The following is a 24156-nucleotide window of genomic DNA, read 5'->3' on the forward strand; positions in this document are numbered from 1 at the left end:
GGACTGTTACTGGTACAGCAGTGCTAGGAAGGCCCCTGATGGAAAGGGTGAAACAAAGCATGGGACAGGGTTTCCTTTCCAGCCTCATCTCTACATGTGTGCATCCAATAGCTCTGAACTGTAACGATGCCCAGTAAGGTGCTCTCCACTGCCATTACATAGGGGCACTGATAGTTACAGGCGGACACACCTACCAGAGAGAGGCCAGTTCTCCACAGCTAGAGGAGTACCAAGTGACATCAAGATCCTCCAAGAAGCCTGTATACCTGAAGTGACTTCTACCCAGCAAAACATCCCCCTGGGATGCTTACCCTATTGCTGTGGTCACACCCTTGCTAGAGTCACCTGCCTGGGAAAGGGCCTACAAACCAGTGTTTCTCAGCCACTCGCTGAAGCCTGCCATGGCTGCCTCGTGCAGTTTAGAGAAAGATCTCTCCAGCCAGGAAGAGGTCAGAGACATCAGGCGGAGCAGTAACTGACTGCACACAAAGGTCACTTCAGCTATGTGCAAGCCTCTAACAGAAGCTCGTCTCCAAAACAATGATTCTCCAGAGACCGCGTGGCTGTCCACCAGCAAAATTCTCAATGGTTATACCAAAGTACAAAAGTACAGACAGGATCCTCCTCCGCTTAAGGTGCTGACCTCCTGAGTCTACGTGCTGCTTCAGTGCTCTCTCTAGCTTCAGACCACAGCTTCTTTATATTGGTCTCCTCCAGATTCAGAACAAGCTAATATCCTGCAGACATCTCACTGTGCCGTAACCCCAAGTGGTTTTTTTTTTTTAAAGTGTTCAGACAAAATACTTTCCATATTTTTTAGCTATTCCCTGTCCAGTTCTCAGGGGCCAAGGCTACAGGATAGGCTTCTGCCAACACATCACTGCTGATCTAAAGGTTCCTGACCAACATAGCTGTACCAGGCAGAAATTGTTTCACCAAGAAAAATTTTGTTTTCCTTTCCAATAGGATGTAGGAGATCTCCAGTATTAAAGGAGATTGCAACAGCAGGCTGAGCCAGTGTGCCCACTTCCAGCTAGGCTTTGAGTAAGGAAGCTGTTTTGTTTCCATCTGTAAATGAACAGCAGTGATCCAAACAGAACAGAATGCGCCATCCTCACCCAGCCCAGAGTAAAGAAAAGAAATAACCGTGTGGTGCTGGTGTTTGCTTTTTCCCCAACCTCAGGTAACTGCAGTTAGTTTATATCAATGGAATATTCTCCTTCTGTGATTGAGTCACCTTGTAACCCCCAGAGCAGGGATCAAGTTTACCTGAATGCATTAAGGAGCCTTAAGGGAGCAGGCTGCAACCCAACAGCCTTCAGAAGAGCCGCAGGCCACTTAGCACCATTCTAGCACCGAGCCTCCTGCAGTTCCTTGACTGCTCTGTGGTGTAGTGAAACAATGTCTCCAACCAGGCTTCTCTGCCCCTTCCATTGGGAAGGTGCACTTTTTTAACCCAGCTGCAGTTCTGCATACCTCTCTATACAAGGAAGCTCTTGGCTTCATTTTACCAATATGCAGTTTCACTTAACTGTCCTTTAAAGGAAGGGGGGAAATGGGAGATGAACTTGGCAAATATTTTTGTCATGTAGACAGAGTACATGGCAATCATATGCACAATGAATTCAAAGTAGTATATTTCTTTATCTCTCAAACAGATTTCTGGTTTTACTTGGTAAAAGCTGATTTACTGTGTATTAGACAAAATCATAGAATTATTTAGGTTGGAAAAGACCCTTAATCAAGTCCAACCATTAACTCTAAAACTACCAAGTCCACCACTAAACCATGCCCCTATGTACCACATCCACACATCTCTTAAATACCCCCAAGGATGGGGGCTCCACCACCTCCCTGGACAAGGTGTTCCAGTGTCTAACCACCTCTTCCGTGAAGGGATTCTTCCTTATAGCCACTCTAAATCTCCCCAGTGCAACTTGAGGCCATCTCCTCACACCCTACCAATTACCACCCGAGAAGAGACAGACACCCACCTCACTATAACCTCCTTTCAGGTAGTTATAGAGTGATAAGGTCTTCCCTCAACCTCCTCTTCTCCAGAATGAACTCAGTTCCCTCAGCCACTCCTCATACGTCTTACTTTCTGGTTCCTTTACCTGCTTTGTTGCTTCCATGAAAGCTTTCCTTCCAAATATTCACATAATGCAGACAAGAACCTGAAAATTCATCAGGGTGTTTCCAAAGTTCATCCTGTTCCCTGCTCAGTCCCCAAACAGGCTGTAGAAGGAGATACAAGCAACTTTTTGGAAGGAAAACTGAATAAAATAAGACTGAGTGCTAGAACATCCCTTACAGTAAAGGAGAAGAAAGAGGTAAAGCATCACACTCATTGCTTGTTTTATGTTGCGGTCAGTTAGGTGATGGCAAAGCTCTTTGGTCACCTTTTGTCACCAGAGATAGGTTTCCTCCATTGCTTCCTCACAGGAACATCTAAACAAAGATGCAAGCGTAAGGCAGCCTTCAGTACCATATGAAGTGGCAGGACTACAGGCAGGAGGTTAAACAAAGTTATTTTACACAACCAGAGCCTTCTTTTTTACATGCCTGGTCCCAGAAAAAATGTTTGCTCTGTGGAGTTTAGAGAACATTCAGCAATTTAGATTCCCTTCATAGCATCTCCTGGTCCAAGAAGCATTTAGCAGATTCAATTGCTTTGTAGATAGTCTATTGGTAAAGGTACCCTGTGTCTTTTTGACATATTTCCTGGAGACTGCACAGATAACAAGGTTGAAGAGGGCAGCCATGAAGAACTATCCTGCACTGTGAATATTCATACCTCACACGTTCATCCTGGAGATCACATACAGTATGTCTTGCGACAGCTTTTGTCTACTTTCAGATTACCTGCACAGAATCTGGTCCTCATTTTCAGTATTGTCTCTTCAGCCCTCTTCAAATACATTTTTGAATATCAAGCTGAAGAACACGTCTATTAATATAAATATACTTCATATTCCAGGTGTTATCAACAAAACTCCAAGAGGCTACAAAGGAATGTGTTACTCAGTCCAAAGGGCACATATCACAGAATAAATTTCAACTGCTGAGCATCACTGGAACGTCATTTGCTTCCTCAGCCCATTGGCCAAAGCACAGATCTCAGTTTCTAATCCTCAGGACCCAAACAGACATGTGAGGAAAGAATACCAGGACCTTTTTTTAAAGTCAATGCACAAACAGAGCAATCCAGTGGGCATTGTTTCCTCCCTCGTGGCTTCTGGAAGCAGCTCCTATCCCACAGCTCAAAAAACTGTTTTTGTTGTTCGTTTTATTGGGGTAGAAGCCTGCTGGTGTCAACACCAGGCTTTCACAGAGGTTTCCAGGCAATGGGGTAAGCAGTGCTGGTACAAGAAAGGGCTGATTAAGGACACCAAGAAGCAAAAACAAGCATCTAGAATTATTCAAGAAGTGAAACATGCTCATTGTCTCCAGGTCCTCCACAAAGGTTTCTTGCCCTTGTCAGGGTCAGGTAACAAGCCTACCTCACACTTCTATAATGCAGTGCTGCAGCCCATGCAGGTCACAACAAACAGTCCTACTGCGATCGTCTACTAGGAGAGCATAACCCACCTCCCACCCCCCCAAGCTTAATGCCTCTGGATCCAGGCCCCTGGTACCATGGAGATCCCTCACATGCCTCTTGAGCAAACTACAATGCCCAGTGACAACCACCAGATTTAACGCACAAATTCCAACTGTCACGAGTCTGAAAGGCTCTTTCCCATTGTGCCATTCACAGACAGGAGAAACCACTGAAGGCAGAAATATGATTAGGATGCCAGTCACACACGTTGCTTCACGGCATTACCCAGCTTCAGCCCACATTTCAGCTTGAAGGGACATGAAACTCTTATACGAGTCACTGAAACAAAGCCGGATGATTACAGCAGAGGGCACACCAGGCTCTTTGCATTAACATTACACTTTGTGCTGGAAAAAATTGTGCCCAAATGGTCAGAAGGCATTTGGAGGTTAAATTAGTGTTCACTGTGCCACAAGGTAGCGGGCAATAAACTACCTCTTGAACAGCTTCTGAACTGCTCCAACAATGCAAAGCTCTTCTGTTACTCTTCAAAGAGCTGAAGCCCAAATTCGCCACGAAACCCCCCAGATACACTAGTCACTGTTTTCTGTCTCACCCACTACGGCCTTCAGATTAAGGCTAAGGCTTTTTTTTAATCTCTCTGACACAGCTCCCTGTCATACAGCACTATCTACACCCATCACGCTATGTAAGTATGATAGAACAGCTTGCCCGATCAGAAAGCCTGTTTTAGGAAGATAAGAGCGCCTCAAAGGGCTTAAACAGCTCTCCCATTGTTTAGGAATTTCCCCATGAACTCTCATGAGCAGCCTAACTTCACATATTACTGATCAGCTGATGGAAGAAAATAGAGGCAGTTTATTACTGCTTTCTAATCAAGAGCATAGTTTTTTCCACTCAGGCTATAGGCAGATACTTTTGAGGTCTCCAGTTCAATCCCTGGATGCCAGCCATCACATGAACCAAACAGTTTAAACAACAACTACTGAATAATCTCCAGCCCTCAAGATTGCCGGAATAAAGAATATATAGTATTTGCCACTCTGAGATACAATGACATTTTTAACAAGAGCTGATCTTGCCCCTAGTGTAGTGCCTCATCTGTTTCTCAGTTTTACAGTCATCTTCTAAGATTAGTCACATTACAGATACACCTGACTGCACTGTTGAATCTTCACATGTGCATATATATATATATATATATATTTTAGGGGTGGTGATGGCTTGTAAGCTCATGTTCATCCATGGAAAGCCCCAAAAAGTCAGGCTAGTTCTTGCATAATCCATAATGACCTAGCATGATTAAAAGCATCACTGTCCTCTAAAGAACTGAATTTGGGTCTACGAGGTTGTGAGGCTTTTATAATTTGGTTATACACAGTGCCAAGGACCTGTGACATTTTGGTACAGCCAGCTCACACACAGTCCTTACTCACTGAAGTTTGATAATGGAATTCCAGGTGAGCACCTACACCTACCAACACGGTGAAGTTACCACTCTTTACAACCCAAGAAGGAAGACAGTCCTTAATAGAACAAGTGCAGGCAAGCCAGAGAAGCGCAAACTCACAGGTCAGGAAAAAAAACAGATCAAAAAACAATAAAGCAATACAATACAGTGGGCACAGAATAGGGAAGGCAGCACGCAGCTAACCCAGCTCAGGCACTCATTCTGTTCCAAGTTGCAACTGGAAGTACGATCTAGTGAATATTTTCGGGAACTTCTTGTGAGGCACTATTAATAACACAAAGCATTGCCAAAGCAGAACACAGTCCGTCTCACACGGAGTACACTGCACACTTCACAGAAAGGTGAATCCCTCCCGAAAAGAATGTGCTCAGTTACGCAATGCGCAGGGAGAAGCTCCCTTCGGACTCCACCCAGGGACCAGCTCACACCTGGAGCCGGGACCGTCCAGACCCTGTCATTTTAGCCTACACGCTGCAGCCGTGCATTCTGCGCCCATTACGCACTGAACATTGCTTGAATCGTCGCGAGGCTTAGCGACTTCTGGGTGACATCTGCATTCCAGGGTGGAGCAGGAGGCTCTGCTAGGGCTTTGTATTGCCATCAATTAGTGCAGTATCAGAAATATCTTTGTGCAAATTAGATCTGCAGTGGACTTGAAGGGGAGAGAGGTTCGTCTCCCACCGCAGGAGGCAGGGAGCACCCGCTGGGTGCGGAGGCTGCAGAGCAGACGAGGAGGCCAGACCACTTCCTAGGGCCAGGAGCACACCGCCGGAGGTGGTCGGCTAACCTCCTCCTCACCCCCACGCCTAGGGACAACTCAGAGCTTGAAGAACTGAAGCAAGCAAAGCACACATAGTTGGCACAAAAAGCAGCGAAACTGGTTAACGCATTTGGGCCACGCTAACTTCGCTTATTGATAGCCTCGCGGAGATGGCAGATCCCTCCTCCTGCGAGCGGTGACAAATCGCAGACCGAGCGCTGGGTGTTGAGGCCCACTAATACCCTCCATGTTTATCAGCTTTCGCCTGCCCCGGGACGGAGAGGACACGGTAACCCCGGCGTCCTGCCCCGGGCCGGGCACAGCCACCACAGCCCCGCGCTCCTCTCATTGACACCGACCCCAGGACAGAGGGGGAGGATAAGAGAGCCAGGGCCGCCCGGCTCACGGCAGGGGATAGTGACAAGTTCCCCCCAAGAGACAAGGGGCAGCCCCCAGCCCTCGGGGGAGCCGCTTCGCCCCTCAGCACGGCGCTGCCTGAGCCCGCGGCTCCGCTCTCGGAGCGGGCAGGGGCCGGGCGCGGAGCCGCCACAAAGGGGCCCTGTGCCCGCCGCGGGGCGGAGGCGCTGGCCCCGGGGGGGGGGGGGGAGCGGGGGCGGCCCGCAGAGCCCCCAGCGCCAGCTGAAGGTCAGGCTGGCGGCCGGGCTGCGAGGAGAACGGGGCGGCGGAGCCCTGCCGGGGGGTGCCCCGGCCCCCCGCCAACACCCTCCCGGGGAACAACCCCGCGCCCCCCCCCGGGGGTCTCGGCGCCGCTCCCCGCCCGCAGGCAGCGCCCGGCCGGGCAGCGCCTCCCCCAGCCGCCCCCTTTCCGCGAGGAAACTTTTCCCTCGCAGCCGCCCAGCGCACCGCGGGCAGGAGCCGCGGGGAGCCCCAGCTCCTCCCGAAGAATGGGGCCGAGAGCCGCCCCGGCGGAGGTGACCCCGCCGCTTACCTCGCAGGCGGCTCGGCTCGGCGCGGCTCGGCGGGCAGCGGCCACCTGGGCTGGGAGCGGGCCGGGCCCTCCCCCTATTTCAGCAGCGGGACGCGGGGGCTCCCGCCCCGCCTCCAGCAGCTCCCGGCGGGGCGGGCCCGGCCCGGAGCTCGGGGCAGGCCGGGGGCGGCGGGGCTGCCGCCTGCCCGCCCCTCCTGAGCCAATTAACGGGACCGTGCGGGCAGGTGGGGCCGGGGCGGGGGAGCGGTGCTGGATCTCCCGCCGTCCCGTCACGGGCAGGGGCTCGGGGTAGCCCTGCGTTTTGTGGGGTGTCGCTTAAAGCACTTGGGGGGGCGCCCAGCGGGCTTGCCCCCCGGCATGGCGGGCGCCTGAGGGGGGAGGCAGCACTGTGAGGAGCCGCCTGTCTGGTGCTCAGGGAGCTGGGCTCCTGTCGTGTCTGCAGGGCTGGGGCTCAGTTAATTAGTTACTGCGAGCTGCAGCTGGCCCGTGCCCACCTAGAGCTCCTGTTCCCCGGTTCTGAGTGAGGCGTAGGTCACTCTCCTGGGGTTGGGGAGCAGCCTCACCGCAGCTCAGCGTGGTGGCCTTTTGGCTCACTCCCTCAGAGCTGACTCAGTCCGTTCGCTCTCTCCTCTGGAAACCTTTTCCTGAATAACCCAGACCTCGTCTTTTCAGAGTCGCCTGGTTGAAGCCAGCTTTTTCGAAGTACCAGGAGGTTTGTGTGCCAGAGTTTCCATTTCGAGCGCCAGGCCTCGGGTGTGGTTTGCCATGACGCTGGGACAGAGCGTGTAGAGGAGCGCCTGGAGGCCTCGCTGGCCCCCCTCCTGTTGACTGCTTCCAAGAGACTTGGGACCCACCTCCAAGGACCAACTGTGAGTTTGCCATGATGTTTATGCAATCAGTGGAGAGAGGAAAGTTTGAGAGCCTTACAGGAGGGAGAGAGGAAAGAACATGCCGTAAATCTGTGCTCCCGCTTCTCTGGAGCAGTCCAGGGATGCTTTCTCTCTTTACAACTGCCCCAAGTTTTATAGGAGGTAGAAAAGTACCTCTACAGAGGACCTTCAGAGACTATGAATTCCTATTAGAAAGGAGATCTTAGAAACCGTTCCACTTATTTTGCCCTGGGGCCAATCCTCAGTTCACTTTCCCCTGTGTAGATTCCCATGATATGTCACTGGATGTGGTACAACAGTGAGTGTACTTTCAAAAAGTGACTCAAGACGTTTATCTTACCCTAGAAGTTAATTATCACTGAGAATATAAGCATTAACTTTTTATCTTACTAAAATATTTTTTTTTTATTTTAAAAATAAGAAACCACCCCTGAAAAAAAAGAACAAAACCAGTGCCAATTCTTTGGCACAGAGATTCTCTAAATCAAATATGAGATTTTAATGCCATTATCGAATTTACGTACATTAATGAGGTAGGGGAAAGCAAAAACCTGTAATTCATTAATATTCTTTATCCAGCGTTTGCCTTATTTTATGTTATGCAGATTTTGATACTGATACTCCATGCATTGAGCATCTGAGATGCCTTCCATTTCGGATCTGGCTGTCCCCAGTACTGACTAAGTGGCGAGGCTACTACGTAACATGGCTGTTTCACTCCTTTCCTCTAAGACTGGAATTGCTTAGGGAAAATTGAGTGCTCAGGTAAACAAGATCATTAGAATAGCAATACTTCTGCTCTTTTTCCTGATGCAGGGCAGCCTATTAAAGGTCATGGGATAGAAGGAGGTTAGATAGCATATTTACTCCTATCTCTTGGGGATTGAAAAATTTTTCCTACCTTTTAGCAGAATATAAGTCTTGCTTGCATCTGCAGGCAAAACTCAAGTTGCTGTAATGGTACTCTTTACATCAGTAGTCAGACTGAAGTAGCCAAAAACATTCATGCTTTGGAAAAAGATCCTGGCAACAAGGAGGCAAAATACCAACTAGTATTACAAATACCATGAAGTTGACGGTCTTAGTCAGAATATAGCTTTACCAGACCCAGCAACAAGACAGCTTCATTCTCTAGTAGAGAACTGTGATCTATAGCTAAGGTGGAACCTCAACAAGAGCGTACATCAGACAGAAGGCATTGTAAAAACAAGCCTAATATCCAGCCCATGCATATTTATACTCCTTTGACTTTGCTGCATACATTAGTTTGAAGCGTGTGAGCCTGTAAATACACATCAGAATATTATTTTCAAACTACACTTTCTCTGGTCTGCTTTGTACCACATCTGCTTAGTACTGGCATACCAGTACTAATCAGCGGCACCCTATGCCAATAGCCTTTCTGCTGTGCATGATTTGTGATCTGCTATTCTTGTCCTTGGTGAATAACAATTACAAAAATAATCTGGTGACTCTTAAGAGAGAAAGCAAACGTGGTGTTAGTAATTGATAGAAAATGCTAACCATGACAGCGCAATGAGGAAACCCGTAGGTTGCTGTGCATGCCCTCTGTGCAGGGAAGCAAACGCTGGAAGATGAAAGGAATGGGGACAGGAAGTACACAACATTGCTGGAGGTAACCTAGATGACACCATTGGAGTTTACTTTGGGATTAATACATAGATCATTGAAAGCAATACAAGTCTTTCAATCTGCTTGAAGAAAGTTGCTATCGGGGCATTTGTCTTCAGTTACAGACTTAGAAATGTACACCTTTTACTGTATGTGAAAAACAGAGTTTGTTAAGATTTATGTCCTTTAATTGGTGATTTGTTGGTGATTCCTGATGACCTCCACAGCTTCTGGCTCTGATGACGATGACTTGTGCAGACCTGTAGATGAAACCGTTGATCATTGTCAAGACAAGGAGGCTATTTTTCTCTAGTAGTTTCCCTTCCCAGAAATCAAGCCTTCGAGGCTTCTGAGGAAAGCAGGTAAATGCTACTTTCAGTTATTGCTATTGCTATTTTTTGTTAATGGATACAATTCTCAGAAGAATGCTGTGTATTACACAAGTGCTTGGTAAGGCTATGGTCAGGTTGGCATACATGTTCAAAAATGTCTGACGTTGTCTGTCAACATGTCAAAACTGACGTCTGTCAGCGGTTATGATTTTTTTCCAGGTCATTCTGATACTCAGTTTTAGGATGCTAGCAACTAATACAACATTGTTGCAGTGCAGCAGAAAGGTCTGGAGTTTGGCTTTTTATAGCTTTTCCTAGTAGTTTTTCAGTTCGATTCCTAATATGTGAGAAAATGTATAGGTAATTTGAGTAGAACCCCCTGTCTCCCCCCAAAAAAACAACACACCTACAACTGCAGGAGCGGTTACACAGAGATATTTTAGGACCTGTGTTCGCAGCCAGCTGTGTGGATGACAGGACGTTATTACTCTGAATATTGATGGGGACCTGAAGCATGGGATGCCTGCTGCTCTGGAGGCAAGGCAGGCAGCAGCCTCCCTCCTGGATGGAGAGGGAGGGAGGTGTGTGTACCTCCAGCTGGGGATTGTCTTACTTTCTCTCTCCTGTGCTGCCCAGGGTAAGGTCTGGTAGCCTCTGAGTTGATCCGGACATGACTTTTTCCCCAGCTTTAAAGCGCATGTTTTTCTGTCGAGCTCTACCACAGCTCGACACCAGGTGCATCTTGCTGTGAAAGTCGTGTTTTTAAATAGTATCTCTTCTTTTTTCGGGCGCTGTTCGGTTGGTCTATTTTGGGCCCTCCCCGCGCAGCTTTAATAACCCCGTTTGGCGCCTCAGAACCTAATCACTTCTCCAGGAGCACAAGTCCCGAAGCAGACGACGTTAACCCCCCAAGGCCGCCTCAGAGGCTCTGTCCCCGCGCTTGGGGCCGGCCGCGGGCCCGGCGGCGCTGACGGCCGCGGCTGCGAGATGGCGGCGGGGCCCTGCCGAGGCCGCCTCGGGGCTCGGCGCCGCTCCCGGGGCCGGCAGCCGCTGCCCCCCCGCTCCTCCCCGCCCCGGTTATGAAAGCTCCGGGGAGGGGCCGGCTGCCGCCCGCCGTCCTGGGCCGCGCCGGGGCTGCGGAGGCCGGCGGAGCGCAGGTGAGAGCGGGGCGGCACGGCCGGGGCCCGGGGAGGGCGCCGCGCGGGGACCCTCGGGCCCCGCACCGCCCGCAGGCGTTCACGGCTGGTCCCTACATAACCTCGGCGCCAGCGGGGGGCCGGCCCGGAGCAGGCTCTTCCCCGGGGATGCGGCGCCCGCCGGCCGGGAGGAGGAGGCGGAGAGCTGGGGCAGCCCCGCGCCGCGCCAGCCGGCCTGGGGGGGGCCCAGACGCGAGGCGCCGGGGTGAAAAACACTCGGAGCGTGTTTGCCGCGCAGCGCAGGAGCCCGGCCCAAATACCAGGTGGTGGCCGTTCCGTAGGAAGCGTCCCCTGAACATGCTCGGTGGGAAAGCAGTCAGCCTTGGCCGTCTTCGTAACAGCTCAGACCTTTTCCTTAGCTGAATCTGAAGAGCTCAGTGTGAGCTGCTGCAGGAACAGTTAGGGTATTATGTGGTTGCACAGATGTGCTTTATGCAGATCTGTGGGTTTTAAGCTTAAAATTTCTGTAGAGGCACATCTGTCAAAACATACCCTAGTGCTTCAGGATACACTCATTTTCATATGGGAACAAAGAAGAGTTTATTGAACCTGTTCCCCTCTCCAGCAGAGCACAACAAAAAGCTACTGTCATGCTGATGAAAGAGGCTACAGGTATAATCACTACTTCCAGGCCACTGGGATAAATTTCACTCCAGTTTTCCTCTCTGTCGTCTGGTTAAAAGTCTGTGACAGTCTTACCTTCCGTGCTTTATTTGCTTCCAGTGGTCAGACAGAATGGCTCCAGTAAATCAGCCAAAGGACAAGAAGCATGAGAGGGCACGTGAGCATTGGTCAGAAGAGACACAATCGTCTGGGAAAAGGAAACTGGACTACAAGGAACTAGAGAACGAACCACTAGCAAAGAAATTGTTTCTGAGAAAAACATCCAAACCCCTAGAGAAAATCGGTAACGCTTTTTTACTGTTTCTCCCAGCCAGATTTACCCTAAATCACAGGCATCAACTAGTTGAAGAGGGAGAATGCCAAGAGTCATGTTCAGATGACTCTGTTACATATTCAAGTGATACACAGACATGTATCAGGGTAGTGCAGCCTCCAATTATCTGTCTAGTGAAAGTGTGTCTGTGCATGTCTGTCCTTCATTTTTGAGACTCTGTACCCCTTGGTAGAAGCCCGCCCACTGATAATGCCATCACAGCACATTGGAGAGTTCTGTGGAATTCCTGAATTAGCAGATATCTGCTTTACTGTAGGACAGACAGCCTTGGTAATGAATCATTTTTTCTTCCATGCAATTCTTAATGCAGTTTCATAGCTGTAAGGTTGGTATCCTACAGTGTGCAGTCTAAACTGGCATTTCCACCTGATCTGTGCATATTCTAACCTTTCCTAAAGCAAGTAGGAGTTATAAAATTTGGAGCAGTTGGCAGTGTGAACAGTGGTCATGGAGGCAAAATACTCTTGTTGGAAAGGAGTTCTGGACGTAATTGTGGATAGTTAAAGCACCTTCTCTAGTCAACTTATCTATGTGTATTTCATTGTAACTTCACGGCCTGATTTTCAGATTCGGTGAGCACCTGTAGTTCCCCTAAGTTTCAGAAGGAGTTGGATGTAGTTAGTACTTTGAGGAAGAAGAGACCAATCATATTTTTCCCTAAGATCTTTCTTAAAAAGATCTTTGCATTTGAGCTTTTCTGTTCTTTTTACATATTTTGTGAGAAAAACATCCAAACCCCCAGAGAAAATCGTAACACTTCATTACTGTTTATATATTGATTTTAATATATTTTGGAAAAAAAAAAAATTTCTCCTAAATTATATAGGACAGGTCCAGTTTCTTGCAGTCGAAATCTCTTTTTAAGTGTTTCCTACAGCAGATTCTAAAAAGGCCTGAAGTTTTTTCTTAGTAAATTATCCTTTGTAACCAAACTCAATCTGAAAAAATATGCCCACTTCTGAAGAAGGAACTGTAGATGCTGATTTTTCTGTGGAGGAAAAAAGAGGAAAAAAGGAATTATAAATCCTTTTATGCCCACTTCAACAGGTGTGGCAAGTGTTAGCACTATGTTAGCATGTGAATGAAGAAGTTTAGTCTCTAGGCTCCAGGCTTGCATTAAAGGAAGATTTTGTTTAGGTTCTAATCACACAGAATGATCCTTATGTTTTTTTGGTCTTCTGTTTTTTCATTAGTATCCTTAAATGAAAGTAGCATTTTTGTTTCTTAAGAAAGGCATCTTTCTCATTTGACATCTAGATCTACTGAGGTGTTACAGTCCATTGCCATGGGGATGATTAGATCATAGACATGGGACTGCGAACAGATCTTGTTTTTATCTAAAGGTCCCTGAAGATAAAACTTGGAACATGAACAAAATGTAGAAGCATGCTGTGCTCTCAGCAAAAATCACCCTGAACAGAAAGGTTTTCGGGCGATGAGGCGTCAGCAAGTCTATTATCAAAAACAAACCTCACAGTGCTGTAGGCAGACTGTATGGGCTACAGCACAAGCAGATAGAATATTCTCATTCACAATCAGGCATTTCAGGAACTGTGTGGGGACTCCTATTGCTACACTTGGGGAAATTTCAGGTGTAACATTTCTGCTCTTCACAAGTCTGACCTTCTTTCCCCTGTACACAGGGGCTCGCCCCCGCCTCACTGCATATTGCCAAGTTGTTGGGGCTTTGGATGGCCTCAGTACATTTTGGGTATGAACCATTCAAGCTGTATACTGTCCAAGAGATGCACCACCTGAGAGTTTGCTTTAGTCCTCCCTCTCGTGCTGTCTTTTTGCTAAATCTTTGGCTAGGAGAAGGAAGTTTTGTCATGAGGAAGCATACACAAAGTTTGGCAGCCTAGGGGGAGCACTGGGCTCCACAGTTGCAAAGGCTGCTTGCACCTTAGACGTGTAAGAGTCATTTAGTCTTTTCACTTGTGGCTGAAGCTTTTCGTGGGTTTAGCAGCAAATGCTGACGTCTTCCCGTGTTGTTTAGTGAGTGAGCATGACCGGCATTGGCTCCCAGTAAGTTTTACTCTTTTCCTCTCTGGCAGGTCGGAGTGCAGGTGGGTCTGTGACGAGAAACACCGGAGCCCTTTTCCATCAGCTGGGGCGGCGGTGCAGCATTGTTCATTATGTCTACCAGAACATGCTGGGAGGCTCCATCCGGGCACAGCTCAGGCAGGTGAGGAGTTCCTCCTTCATGACCTGTTCGATGTCCTAACTTTTTTTTTTTATGCGGTATTGTTAAGCTGCAAGCAATTTGGATGGAGGCCTATAACATTGTAGCTGTAGGTGAAGTGTAACATTCTGGATGCACAGTAATGACATAGTCATCAAGGTCTTATTTCTGACAGGGAGACGTGTTGTCCTCCCTCGTTAATATTAGTTATCCTGCCTTCTTAGCTCAGCCCAAGAGGCTTAGCTCCCTGTACGTCATTTAAAGCATGGTATCTCTCGGTTCTCTGTTGCTTTCTGAGTTCTGTGGTTGATGTGGATTTGCGTGGTCCAGATTGTTTCCCATGGGCACAGCATGTACTCTGCACAGAGGAGCTTAGCCTTTGCTGTGAATGTCCCACAACTGGTGGTGATTAGAAATTGTTAGCACTCCTCATTCAGAGATACTCAGGGATCCCTGCAAAAGTCATAATTATCTTTTATCTTTGTAACAGTGTCTCCAGCTGCCCTTTCTGCGTTCTCTGACCTCATACCGCCTCTTCCGAACAGCAAGTCCCTTTGACAGGAGAGTGACATGCCTGGAGTGGCATCCAACACACCCAAGTACTGTAGCTGTTGGTTCCAAAGGTGGAGACATCATTCTGTGGGACTACGAAGTACTTACTAAAACCTGCTTTATAAAAGGGGTAAGTCTCTGGGTGTGTGGAATGGGTAGGAGGGGAAAACTGGAGCACCACCAAATATTTGCAGGTCAAAACTGGGATCTGTTGTGAGAAACACGTGAAGGCCTTGGGCTGCAGAGTAGCCAGCCGTGGGGCAGGACTGAGATGCAGCAGCATGTCATTCCTCAGTTCCAGATTGTTCTAGCACTAGGGAGAGCAGAGGCTTGTTGAGTAAATTCATAATGAAACTGTACTTGATGTGTGTTCAGTGGGAAAACAAATTCAGCAACTGGCAAAACATTTATTTTAAAGGGATGCCAGAAGCAAATAGGCAGAGAGGGTCTGTCTGGTTTAGGTCTTGATCTTTCTCTGCTCACCTTTTATTCTGTGTCAGATGAAGAAACATCTTTGAGTGGAGAGAAACAAAGTTCCTTCATCTGAAGTAAAAAACTAAGCTAGAATGAGTGGTTTGTATAGCTAGCATGCCCCATAGTATATTCAGCCATTGGCATTCCTACAGGGACTTTAAAAGACTCTTTTGTCCCTTCCTAAATTAACATAGGTGTGCACTGGAAGGAATTCTATCCTCCAAAAATTCCAGGGTTGTATTTCTGTTTTTGTTAATAGTGTGATGTCAGCCAAGGAGCACGTTGCTGGGGGACTGGCGGAGTTGCAGTTCTATTCTCTGGGAGGGCAGCTGCCTAGACAACTGTCATGTGGGAAGGCATGGTTGTCTTTGTCTCCTGGAGGGCTGTGGTGTGTTTCGCTATTGCTGTTAAGAACGTAGCAGAGAATGCAGACTTAGAGAACACGCTTTCCTCCTTCCCCATCACTCAGTGGATTTTTCTTTTGTTCATCCCCTTCCTTGTAGATGGGAGCTGGAGGGGCCATCACAGGAATGAAGTTTAACCCTTTTAACCCTAGCCAGCTGTACACTTCGTCAGTTGCCGGCACTACCACCCTGCAGGATTTTAATGGCAATACTTTCCGGGTCTTCACCATCTCCGAGGACTGGGAGTAAGAAATACAGCAATGTTTTGGGCCTCTGTGTCCTGCTGGCAGGAGCACTACAGAGAGAGAGGGAGATGCTGGTCTCTAATATGTGGGAGCTGGGCTTCTTCGCCACGTAGACCTCCTTTACCCTCTAAATTTCAGAAGTCCTCTCGCTTCTGAGGAGGCTCACTCTCCCTTTTTATTTTTCTCTGAAATGGGGTGGTGGGTAGGAGAGAGCTCTTCCTCATTAAGGGGAAGGACATAGATGCTTGCTTACTACCTGTTACATGTGGGAGCGTGGGGTGGATTTCCTCAGCTCTATGTTCTGTAGCTCTGCCCTGGGGACCTTCTGACCTCTTGACCTGGTAGCGGTGCTGCTCGCTGCCAGATGGCTTTTACAGAGCAATCTGTAGTCCCCTCAGTCCTTCTCCACAAACATCACTGGCTTTAAGTGGTACATGTCATAAGGATCACACCAGTTCGTCCCACCTAACTTTTGGTGCTTCTTATATAAAATATCAAAATTTAAGACTCGGATCCTTCAGAGGAATGAGGAGATGAATCTCTAGAGGCAACTCTGTCTGCCTGTGTTTAGAATCACCCTCTCACACTATTCTGTGGACTCATGAGGAAGCCTGACCTCTTCAATTAGTTACTTCAGTGCTTGTAGGTAAGTGAGAGAAATGGGGTTAGCCTCCTCTTTGCTTTTCTCCACCTGATTCTTTCTGGTAGCAGGTTTCATGGTTGGTTTCCAAAGCGGCTGTTCCAGCTGCAGTCTTGTCTTAAGGCAGAAGGTGAGCCCTAGTGGTGCTGGGGTGACTGGTCAGATAGGCAAGGTGGGACAGGAAGACCTCGTATCCCAGTGGATCCCTGTCACGGTAGTGCCTGGATTTGAAAGGACACGCAGTCTTTCTTCGCTGCTGTGAGGACAGGCAAGCTCTGTGGGTGGGCTTTTCGTCTTCATTGGCCTCTTAACAGCTAATGTGTACCGTGTAACTTTATTAAATGGTTGCTCTGTGAGCAGCAGAGGAGTGCAGATCAGAGTTTGGGGATTCCCAGTCTGCATCCTTCTTTTCTACCTTTGTGTATGTTTTCCACGTTTCCTCAGTAGATGGAATGGGGAAAAACATTGAGGTTCTTGTGCCTTGTAGCTAGCAGTAGAATTTCTCCTGGCACTGCTCTTGTGCTGCCTGCTGGTACCTTGAGAAGGACTAGGTAAGGCACTGGAAGGAGGCTATAGTGAACTGGTGTGCGAAGCCTCTGTAAGAAAAGCTTGGTGCAGTGCTGTCATGAGATTTTAGGTAGCTTCTGCATGCAGTGGTGCTGGTTTTTCTTCTGATCTCCTAAGGCTGGTCTGAGCCAGGCGGTTCACTGTATACCTGTCCTTCCCTCAGCAGCAGAGGAAGCAGTTCTGCTAATGAAGTTTGCAGCCCAAAGTGTTGGGGTTGAACCTAGAGGCTCAGAATGTATGTGCTCAGGTCTGAAACAGATCAGAAAGATCTTATATGCATCCCCTGTCAGAAGGCGGAGCATCGTGCCTTGGGAAACCGGCAGTGCGTTCCAGGAGAGGAGTTGTACTAAGATTTTTTTTCCACTCTAACCTTGATGCCTTTTGGCTTTGTGTGTATTCCAGAAAGGGCCGGGAGATTCTCTTGGAGACATCAAGTTCAGTCCTTATGAGGCAGTGAAGCTTTATGTGGCATCAGGGGATGGCACCCTAAGCCTGCAGGACCTTGAGGGCAGAGCGGTGCAGGTGATCTCCCGTGCCCCGGACTGTGGCCATGAGCTCCATAATGTTTGGTGAGGAGGGAGCAGGGCAAGGTTGAATCTCTGCTGCTTAATGCTGTGGTTAATGGTTAACCCTTAGCGCTGGGTTAGTGCTGTGGCTCTGCTCGCGCTCACTAACATCTGCTTCTTTGCAAGTGTTAGGAGATCCTTGGTGTGAAGTGGTCCTGTGAGGAAGCTCACAGGTAGGCTCCTGGCCCCAGCTCCAGCGCTGCAGGGTGGGTGACAAGCTAGGCAGCCCCAGGGCACCTGGGTTTTTGCAGTAGCTGCGTGCGCTGCATGCACCTTCTGCTGTTATTTCTGGTGACACCATCTCCTGTCTTGCAGGTACTGACAAAGCTTTGCTGTATAAAGTGTGAGGTGAGAAGAGCAGAATGTGCTTTCTGCTCTTCATTGTGATCCGTGTTCTGGGCACTTTGTGTGCAGCAGCTCAGGCAGCAGAGGAAGGCCAAAAAACATTCCTGAAGAATCAAAGTTTCAGCTTACTGAGTTTACCTTACTGCTCTCTGGAGTGTTCAGGCTTACCATGTTAATTCCCACTGCCTTGAATTCAAAAATAATTTGCAATAAGTTGCAAGCGAAGCTTTCCTTACAGGTTCCCAAAGGACCCCAGTTTTACTCTCACTGGCCCTACCCTCCCAGCAGAGCTGGGGTTAAGAAATATGTCTTTACCAGATAAGTCTCTACTCAGTTCTGTTTCTTGGAGCATGAAATTGAGACGGTTTAGAGGTGCAACTTTCCAATCCAAAGCTTTTGTCTTTTCTTTACTGCTGCTTCACTGTGTTGTGGAAAACCTTATTTTAAAGCTGTTTCTGTATGTTTGGCAGTGTTGCATGGGTGTTCTGATCTTTCCCAAGGTGTATCCTTGTGCAGGCTCCAAGGGACTTTTCAGCCTTTGTTATGTTCTGCTGTCCCCATGTGTCCCACTCTATCTAATGAGCGCTTCACAAATTACTTGGAAATTATTTCATATTCAGTCACCAAAAGCAAGCACTGCTGATAAACCGGCCCCCTTCTTGATGTTCAGGGCCACCCCATCAGATCAGGCAGGAGACGGCAATTACAATCTGTTGCAGTCTCCTTTGTCAGGAAGGGACAAGATGTGAACCAGAGCTCAGCTGCCTGTGGGAGGCAGCACTGATTTTTGTCTCTTTCCCTCTAGTTGCTGGTACTGCAGCGTTGATGTTTCTGCAAGCTGCCGCACTGTGGTGACAGGCGATAATTTGGGCAACGTGGTTCTGCTCAGCACTTCTGGTGAAGAGGTTTGTATGGCTCCTTACAGCATCTCCTTTACGGGAATCTGCATGGCTCATGTACTTCCCTGCACTACAGGGGCCCAGTAAAGTGGAAAAGTGCCTTGCAGCTGAGGAGATGAGTCTATCTGCTGTTTAGGTGCTGAGACTTCCTCCGCTTCTGCCAAGCACGCTGGTCAGCACAATAGTAACAATTCTCAAACAGGGACTGTGTGATATGCTGCCCTTTTCTTAAATATATTTGTTACTGGGCAGAGGAGTTATATGGTAACCTGAAGAACCTAAATACCTTTTGCCAGCAACCTTCATGCTTCCAAAAATTTAGCGCACTGATAGCAGTCATTTGGGAGGTGCTGCTTTGATGGACACCTTTCCATGACTGTGGAGTAAGTACCTAACAGTAATTCAACAAACATTGGGATATAAATTGCACTGCTGCTTTTAGACATGAGAGAGCAGGCAGAGGCAGACTCTGAAGCAGTACAGAAACCTATTAGAGAATAGGCTTGGAGTGGCCCTGCTTACAAGAGCCTGCTGTACCGCCACACTGGAGTTACCATTTCTCCTGCCTGCAAGGATAACATCTGTAAGAGCGTGCCGCCTGGTGAGCTGTGGCCAGAAGCAGCTGTGTAAATTAGTGAGCAGAGTTACAAGTACATGAGTTTTGTGCGTTAAAGGTTAGTTGCTTTCTTTCTTTTTTTCTCTTGAAAGAATTTGATGGGCTTTTCTGCACTTAGGAGATACCCATTATTATAGAGGGTGAGCCAACTTTACTCCTTTGATTAGAAATAATCTTCTGGCATCCTATATAAATTCATTGATAGTCAGTTTATATCCATTTGTTCTGCTTATAAGGAAAGGACAAATATTTCAATTATTTCTTTTCTGATACGTTTCTAGAAGCCAGTTGTATCCCATCACCTGTCATTTTTACTAAGATAAAGCAAGCTTTTCTGATCTTCCACAAAGTAGGCCCTTCCTTATTATTATTATGTTGGTGGCTCATTTCTGTACCTGTTCCAGTTTGTTTTAATCTTCCTGCAGCTGCAAAACTGGCACTGCATGAAGTATTCCACATGAGGTCTTACCAGTGACATTAATACTTCCCTCCATGAAACAGGGATTGTATTTTTCTTTCCTATAGCTGTAATAAATTGGTGGATCAGAGATTCTCCCATGATTAAATAGTTCCAAGGTCATTCTTCTCCTTTATTGTTTCCAGTAGGTGTATTGTAGAAGGTTTTTTATTTTTATTTTTTTAACTCTGTAAATGTATGACCTCTTTACTCTGCACTAGGAGATTCTCATTTCATTTTTTTAATCCAGTCCTTGTTTTTTTTGTGTGTATGATTTTTTTTGTTTGTTTCCTCTGCTTCAGATTTGGAAGCTGAAATTGCACAAGAAGAAAGTAACTCACGTGGAGTTTAACTCTCGATGTGAGTGGCTGTTGGCCACAGCATCTGTGGATCAGACAGTCAAAATCTGGGACCTCAGAAACATCAAAGACAAAACTAATTTTCTTCATGTGCTTCCTCATGACAAACCTGTCAATGCAGGTAAGTTCATGAGATAAGAATTTTGTCACACAGATGTCTGCTGAATCTCCCATCCACGTGTTTTTCTTCCTTCCTTTCTTCATGAGTTTTGGATTCTATGTTGCTTTTCTTCCCAAAAAGCATGAGTTGATTCTCTCTTCCAGTTATCTCTTTGTGTTTTTTTAAGAGATGAAAACACTTTGGAGCAAGCCTCAATGCAGCCAGATGCAAATTGTTCAAGTATCCTGTAACTTTTAAACACAAACATTGAACATGAATTTTACCTGAGTCCTTTAGGAGGAGGTTGATATAACTTGTTAACCTGTATTTTTTTTTTTAACCTTCTGAGTAAATTATTCAGAATTGGTGTTCATGGTGGAAGCACACATAAATTCTGTTTTTTGACAGACTTATCCTAGGCAGGTTAGAGCTCATTGTTTTCTGAGGTACTGCCTTACAGGTTTAACAGAGAGGATGCTCGTGCTTTCTTGCTGAAAAACTTTCCTGCGTGCCAGCTGTCTTCCTTTTGCTGGTGCTTATAAGCAAGGAAGGCAGTGGGAATGTGCGGCCAGAGGCAGGGAGGTGAAATAGGGTAGCTACAGATGGCCTCAGACTTGCTGTACAAACTGTGGCACTGTGCTTGTTAGTGTTGAAACATCAGCAGTGGCTGAGATGAGAAAACTGAATTTATTGGGACAGTCCCTTTGGCAAAAGCAGGGCGTGGGACTCAAGGCTGTTTCTTGGCTGCAGTTTTACCAGTTTGTGGAAGTCTGAGCTGCAGGTGTCTGTTTCCATCTTTTCTGGTGACTTCCCATCTGAACGAACAAGTTCCTTTCTTGGCTATGTCTGTTTCTGACTCGAAAATGGGAATAGTGATTCTTCCTGTGTAACCCAGTGCTGTAGGTTTCAGCTTACTGTAAGAGCTCTGAGTTTGCTTGAGACAGGTGAAGTCTTCTCTGTTGGGGCACGTGGCCACATGTACGTTCTTAGTTTAACAAAGAAACAAGTTGACATTTTTCTAGTCAGAGAAATGTGACTTCTGTGTTTCTTGTCAATCACAGCATTGTGATCTCGTTTGCCTCGTTGTCCCCCTCTCCTAGCTTACTTCAGCCCAACAGATGGTGCCAAGCTGCTGAGTACAGACCAGCGCAATGAAATCAGGGTTTACTCGTGTTCAGACTGGACCAAGCCACAGCATCTGATCCCACACCCGCATCGGCAGTTCCAGCACCTCACACCTATTAAGGTGAGTTAAGCCAGTATAGTCCGAGAGGAGCATCACCCTTGGTGCTAGCAGCAGGCTTTAAAAGAAATGGTCTGATGTCTGGGCAGGATACGACGTTGGTGGGTGGATATTTACACTGCTGCAGCTCTTGCAGAGCATTCCGCTGAGGATGCTCGTGTTTCTCAGGCTGTGGGTGGGATGGACAAACTTTTGCTCACGCTGCAGTTGTCTGGTGTGTGTCAGCATCAGCTCTGCCCATCTCTAACTCCCCATCGCTCTGCTCTGTGACTAGGCGACATGGCATCCTCGCTACGACCTCATTGTAGCGGGTCGCTACCCAGACCCGAAGTTCCCTGGGTACACGGTGAATGAGCTACGGACTGTTGACATATTTGATGGAAACACCGGGGAGATGGTTTGTCAGCTCCATGACCCAAACGCATCTGGTATCATCTCGGTGAGTTGGGCACTGCAACTAAAACTACCTCTGTGTGTTGAACTGCAGCCAAGAGATGGGCTTTAGGGACGAGAACAATAGGAACGTCCTCTCTACTTGTGACAGACTCACGGTCTCGTGGGGTTGTGGCTGCTGGCTAAAGCTGCTGACTCGAGCGGGGCTGTTCTATGGTCATCTGTGGGTTTCCTGTGATGCTCTTTAGGGAGTATTCTGCTTTCCAGATTGTTTGTTGCCATTATGTAAGCAGTGGTGCTCTTACGCCTCTGTTATGTAAGCAGTGATGTTCTTACAGACTCTTATTGTTTTTCCACTTTCAGCTCAATAAATTTAACCCTATGGGAGACACACTGGCCTCTGGCATGGGTAAGTAAAGAGAACCTGGAACACTAAGCACCCGGGAAAGGGTAAGCTTGTTTCTCAAGACTAAAAGCAAGTCGTGAGTGTGGTTTCCCAGATCCCGTTCACTGCTAGTCCCCTATAATTTTCTACATCTGTAAAGGAAGTCAAGACAATCTTGTCAGTCTTCCACTTTTGCAGTTACGAAACAGGTTGCTAGTCATCTCTCAAGCATTCCTGAGCACGAGATCCGGAGGGGAAGAAGCCTCCCCTGAGCCCTGCTGCCATCTGCCGGCCATATAACAGTTCCAGAACACAGGATGGGGGAAAAAAGGCCTTTTCTGGCTAGGCCTGTAGCACTTTCCCTTTATTTGACTTACCTTATTTCCCAGGCTTCACAGCCAAGATTACTCAATTTTTCTTAGGCTGTATAGGATTAAGGGAACTGATTATAGGTTTATGTCTTATAATTGTGACAGATGAGATTAGAAATTACTTGATTACATTTCGTACTTAGAGGAAAAATTCCATGGGTGTTTGGAGATTGTCTGCAATAAATATCTTTGTATCCTATTTATCTTGGAAATGTCTTAGAACAGACAAAACATTTTGAATTTTTGGCATTTAAGCGGCATAGCCTAAGTTATTGTGCATCAGAAAATCTACATCAAATACAATGTTTAATTTTTCCTCTCAGGCTTTAATATTCTGATCTGGAGCCGGGAGGAGATGGTGGCGAAGAAGCAAGAACATCTTCTGAAAGCCATGACAGAACAGGGGATCGGAAGCCGGAGTTTGTCCAGGCGTGGAGGGCAGAGACAGGCAAACCCAGGGACAAGCAAACTGAAAGCTAAGTTACTGTCTTGGGATGTGGAAGAGATGAGAACAAAGAGCAAAGATTCTAAATCACAGGCAAGGAAGAGAAAAGGGAAGGATCTAGAAAACTGATTTAGTGTTTTGATCCTTTCTGGATCATAGAGGACAAATTCAGTGCTGGCAGTGGGCAGCATGAGTGCTGCAGGGCATTAGCCTTCTTGCTTTGTCCTTCCTCCCTGGATCTGATCTTGCTTCCCTGATTCCCTTTGCTTCCCCTTCTAGAGAGTTGTCAGTTCGTCCTCCAGGTGGAATTACCACCCATTTTCTGAGGCACCAGGGAAACTTCAGAGGTCTTCAGATCCTGCTGCAGTTACTGCTTCCAGCCTGCCACATCTGCTTGTTACCAGTAACAGATTGGTAACAGAGGTTATCACCTCGTGTAGCGCGCTGTGGAGCAGCTCATGATGGGGTCCCCAGAGAGTCCTAGTCACACTGAACTGAGGAAGCTTTTGTTAGCGACACTGACGTCCTGAAAAGGTCGAATATTTGCAGGGGTGAGGTGATGGATAGCTTGGGTAACCTGGGGAACACCAGCCCTTCCCGTATGCAAGCTTCTTGCAGAGTGTGCATCTGTCAGAACCTCAGGCTTAGCCTGTTCTGTGCTTGCAGCTATTTAACCTGACCACAAAAAACACGCCAGACCTCTTTATCTGCCTTGTGGGATGCAGGGGCAGTATAGAGCTGGGAACCTACTGATTTTGTAGTTTCTGTCTCGAGAACTCCAGGCTTTTTCTTGCTACCAATTAGGTAATTTTTTCACCCATGCCTATGCACGCCAGAATATTGGAGAAGAGTGTTGTAAAGCAGAAATGAGGGATTTCTTCCAGACACCCCTTTTCAGAGCCAAATCTTAAAACTGCTGTTAAACTGAAAAGTTTTGCATATTCTAGTTTGTTAATAAAGCTGGGGCCTTGCTGCTGCTCCAGAGGTTGGTGGATGGGACAGGCTCCAGGCCTGCTCAGATTCTCTGTGTTCACTTTTGTAGTTTTGCAGTATTGACATGAATAAAGTTTTGTACAAAACTGAAGTCCTTCTGTGGTATACAGAGCGGGTGCTTTGCACATTCTGCTGAACTGCTTTTGTTTGGGAGGTTAGAAGATGTT

General features: G+C 47.4%; 3 protein-coding genes across 18 annotated transcripts in view; 2 read left to right on the forward strand and 1 right to left on the reverse strand.

Annotated features, from left to right (window-relative positions):
* Positions 1-3068, forward strand: part of CSTPP1 (centriolar satellite-associated tubulin polyglutamylase complex regulator 1) — a 116484-nt gene extending 113416 nt beyond the window's left edge. For both annotated transcript variants that reach the window (XR_013952100.1, XR_013952101.1), the window contains exon 12: positions 2981-3068. The gene's annotated coding sequence lies outside the window, so the exon portion shown is untranslated. The remainder of the gene's footprint in view (positions 1-2980) is intronic.
* The window catches only part of PACSIN3 (protein kinase C and casein kinase substrate in neurons 3), a 19107-nt gene extending 12218 nt beyond the window's left edge, over positions 1-6889 (reverse strand). For 4 of the 6 annotated variants that reach the window (XM_080594689.1, XM_080594686.1, XM_080594688.1 and 1 more), the window contains exon 1: positions 6746-6889. The gene's annotated coding sequence lies outside the window, so the exon portion shown is untranslated. Of the gene's footprint in view, positions 1-2402; positions 2449-6745 lie in introns of those variants that run through there. The other 2 variants (XM_080594687.1, XM_080594685.1) reach the window with 2 other exon arrangements.
* DDB2 (damage specific DNA binding protein 2) lies at positions 6579-24076 on the forward strand. 10 transcript variants are annotated; one of them, XM_080594676.1, is made up of 14 exons: positions 6579-6728; positions 7418-7614; positions 8241-8400; positions 9495-9629; positions 11519-11702; positions 13808-13938; positions 14426-14617; positions 17220-17386; positions 18534-18633; positions 20003-20180; positions 21260-21405; positions 21677-21841; positions 22159-22204; positions 22875-24076. In XM_080594676.1, the coding sequence occupies exons 5-14, from the start codon at positions 11531-11533 to the stop codon at positions 23123-23125; spliced, it is 1548 nt and encodes a 515-aa protein (XP_080450802.1). In that variant the 5' UTR covers positions 6579-6728; positions 7418-7614; positions 8241-8400; positions 9495-9629; positions 11519-11530; the 3' UTR covers positions 23126-24076. The 10 variants fall into 10 exon arrangements, with proteins under 10 accessions (XP_080450802.1, XP_080450800.1, XP_080450804.1 ...); XM_080594674.1 differs by lacking the exon at positions 6579-6728 and adding an exon at positions 6840-6969; XM_080594675.1 differs by lacking the exon at positions 6579-6728 and adding an exon at positions 7017-7033.
* Positions 24077-24156: the final 80 nt, after the last annotated feature.

This window comes from Anser brachyrhynchus (genome assembly GCF_964034855.1).
Source record: "Anser brachyrhynchus genome assembly, chromosome: 5".
Lineage (NCBI taxonomy): Eukaryota > Metazoa > Chordata > Aves > Anseriformes > Anatidae > Anser > Anser brachyrhynchus.